This window comes from Clupea harengus, chromosome 3, assembly GCF_900700415.2.
Source record: "Clupea harengus chromosome 3, Ch_v2.0.2, whole genome shotgun sequence".
Taxonomy (NCBI): domain Eukaryota; kingdom Metazoa; phylum Chordata; class Actinopteri; order Clupeiformes; family Clupeidae; genus Clupea; species Clupea harengus.
The window spans coordinates 23,891,809-23,895,125 of NC_045154.1; the positions used below are offsets into that span (position 1 = coordinate 23,891,809).

General features: G+C 43.2%; 1 protein-coding gene across 1 annotated transcript; it reads right to left on the minus strand.

The window, feature by feature from the left end:
* Positions 1–1,617: 1,617 nt before the first annotated feature.
* Positions 1,618–3,317, minus strand: foxl1 (forkhead box L1). Its single transcript, XM_012832562.3, has one exon. The coding sequence runs from the start codon at positions 3,196–3,198 to the stop codon at positions 1,993–1,995; it is 1,206 nt and encodes a 401-aa protein (XP_012688016.1). The 5' UTR covers positions 3,199–3,317; the 3' UTR covers positions 1,618–1,992.

The window sequence follows — 3,317 nt, forward strand, 5'->3', positions numbered from 1 at the left end:
TAAGCTAAAATGTTATTGTTCACAGGTAAGTTAGTAAAGTTACTTGGCTTTTTGTCATACAATGGTACTGTTACAGTGACAATTTTTTTTTTTGAATGCACTGAAACTGAATAAAAAAAATTACGAAGACCTATGCTCACTTAAATTGATTACAGACTGTGTACAATCCTGCAAAGATTTCATTCAAACTGTGTGCACTCAAAGCTTAGTCCTGAGAGCTCTCAGAGCTCCGACAGATGTTCACTAATGATACAGACAAGCTGAGGGTTGCAATCTCTGCCTCTTTGAGGAAGAAAAAAAAAGAGTTTTCAGGATGACGTTTTATTTACACTCTCAACAGAAGAATCCTATACACAGGAAATGCTTGTGACTTGTGAGTTCCTCTCCCTCAAATGTGGGCAAGTTTATTTATTTTCAGCAGCATTCCTGGTTCGCGCTCTCCTCCTCGGCAGTGTGAGGTCTCTCAGCCTGACTAGAGCCCCCGCTATATATAGCAGTGGAGGGTTTACATGAGCAGAAGCAAGTTTCTTTACAGTGAAGCTAACAGAACACAGCACTGCAAACTATCTAACATGGATGTGCTGCGTAGCTCATAATAGCCAAGCTGGTGAGGTATGGTGGACTGGCACTAAAAGAGATGTATTGTAAAATTAGGGGGGGAAATCACTCCTCTGATATCATAAAGGGTCAGGTTTCCTGTGGTTCTCAACAGGGAGTAAATTTGTTTTCATTAATCATGGAACAAAATATAGCTCTCAACTCTCTCAAAGGGAAAAACGTTCCTCTTTCAAACAGATGTCAGTGCTAATTATGGTCAAAGGCTGAGGCAATCTTTTGAAAAGTCCTTTGAAATAGTCCTGTGTTGTTACACTTAATATTTCAGTTATATTTCAGTTTCAGTGTGGTTTATTCTGACATCTTAATTCTTAGTTATATTATTTCTATTTCTATTAGTTCTTTATTTTTCACATCCTTCCTTGTTGATATGTCAGACACCGTTGATATATAAGCAGTCTTATCCTCACCGCAGACAAAGAGATGCTATTCTTGATCTTTTCAACATTTTTATTGATATCTGAAAAACTGTCAAGCCAGGTAAGCACACTCATTGTCGGATGAGCATCCGGTTGCATGCCCTGAGATGTGAATATATAGGTTTTTTTTATTATTATTTATATTTACAATGCAAAAAAACACTTGTGTGTTTTAATGGAGTTCATAGAGAAGGCTTTTCTAGGGCTAACTACATTATGAGACAAACACAAACCTAAAGACGCGCCCACAGTGTGGTCCCACCCGGGAAAACCCATAATAATGACAATTCCTCAACCAATGGATGGGTCACTGACAGATAATTTTATAATCCAAATGTAGCCTATAACACAGCTCCTAATCCTATCCCTCATCTGGATGCCCAGCGACTTATTCACACACTTAAAAAGGAGTGAACCTTCAACTGTGACACATCGGTCCTAAAATGGTTCTTAAAAAAAACCAAGGCACCAACTAGGGTAACTAGGGCACCTAAATAGACACCAAGTGAAGAACCTTGGAATGATACTGTCTGGAGTTGCTTTTCCATTAAAAGGAATGTCAAGGATCACAAAAAGGCAGTGATGTTTATATGTAACATTATTTTTTATTCTGTATTTTTTAAATCCCAAGTAAATGTGCCAGTTCAGTACCTACAGTATATGGGGTTGATAACCCATCCGGCTTCATTTAAATCTACTATGGCAAACAAAATCACAGTTAATAGTTATAGGAATTACACCATACATTTAGCTTTCAAAATGCATTTGAAATTCAGAATTATTTGATAGCTAAAATGACAGGCATATATGTTACTTTACCTATAAACTGTGAAAAGCATAATGTAACACAGGGAAAGACATACAGTGACAAGAGAACAGTCCAAAATGCTCTCCAAAATGTTTCTGTGGATTAAGCTGCTCAATAAGTTTGACCAGGAACGGTTTTCCCAGGTCAGACTCAACCGAGATGGAGAACTTTTTCGGGACAAGTGAGAGACAGATAGGAGCAAAGTGGAAAGCCCATCGAGTACAAACGTGGGTTGCGCGCTCCAAGGAGCACAGAAGAGGAGAGCGCATGGCTGCGCGCTTCCAGGCAAGGCGCAACAGAACCCCCAAAACTGCACCTGTGCTGGCTTGGTGTGGCTCTCTTGGATAATATGTTGTCTATGCTGAAACCGTTTGATTTGTCTGTAGTTTTGTTGGGATTGCATGAGGGAACAGACAGCTTGGAATCTGTTTCGGAAATAAGTGTGCTCGACTGTTTCTTACCGTCGGCCCCAAAGGGGCTTCTGCTTTCCACCTCACCTGTGAGGGCAGTTGGAGTGACAAGCCTTGCTGCGTCTTTCCATGATGTACTTGCATCTGAAACAGGTTTACTGCGCGGATTCGCTACCACTGGGTACCAGTCCTGCGAGGATGCTGCTGGGTGATATTGACTGTGTCCGCTCAAATTGGGGCAATGAACAGATGCGTTCTGTTGAATGTGAGCCCTATTAAACTCAGTAAGGACGGGCTTCATGTCCTCAGCGGACTGCTGGCGACTCCCCTGCGGCTGATTTTTCTGTTCTTTTCCAGAGTCTCTGAATGTCCTCTCTCCCTGAGGTGATTCCTCACGCACCGCGTGAGTACAAATGTTCGTTTTAGGACCACAGTGCTGCTGAGAGACCGGGGCTTTACTCCTCTTATGGCTCGTTTTAGCGTCCCCGGCGTCTTGGCCTTTGGACTTTCTCTTTCTCCGCCTGTAGTTCCCATTTTCGAACATGTCAAGGCACTTCGTATCCAGGGTCCAGTAACTGCCTTTCCCTGGTCGCCCCTTCTCTCTCGGAACTTTGATAAAGCAGTCGTTCAGCGAAAGGTTGTGTCGGATCGAGTTTTGCCAGCCCTGCTTGTTGTCATGGTAAAAAGGAAAGCGTTCCATGATGTACTGGTAGATGCCGCTGAGCGTGGCACGCTTCTCTGGCGAGTTCTTGATAGCCATCGCAATAAGGGCTATATAACTGTAGGGAGGTTTCTGCGGAGGCTCCTGTCGAGGAGAAGCAAACCCCAAAGTTGGAATGAGACCCCCACCCTCACTTCCATACACATAAATCAGGGATGAATTGGAGAGAGAGAGAGCCGAAGAAGGCACACCAAGTTGGGGCACTCGACTGTGGTATAAGCTCATCACTACAGAGTCTCGCTTCTTCCAGCTGCGACTCCCGAGGAAAGCAAACCCGCATCAAGAGCTGCTCCTGCAAAGACTGCGAGACTCCTGCCGCGTTCCGTGCTCATGAGTATAAAATG

Bases quoted from the DNA above. Each gene is read 5' to 3' on its own strand.
- foxl1 (XM_012832562.3), bottom strand. From the start codon at position 3,198: ATGAGCTTATACCACAGTCGAGTGCCCCAACTTGGTGTGCCTTCTTCG.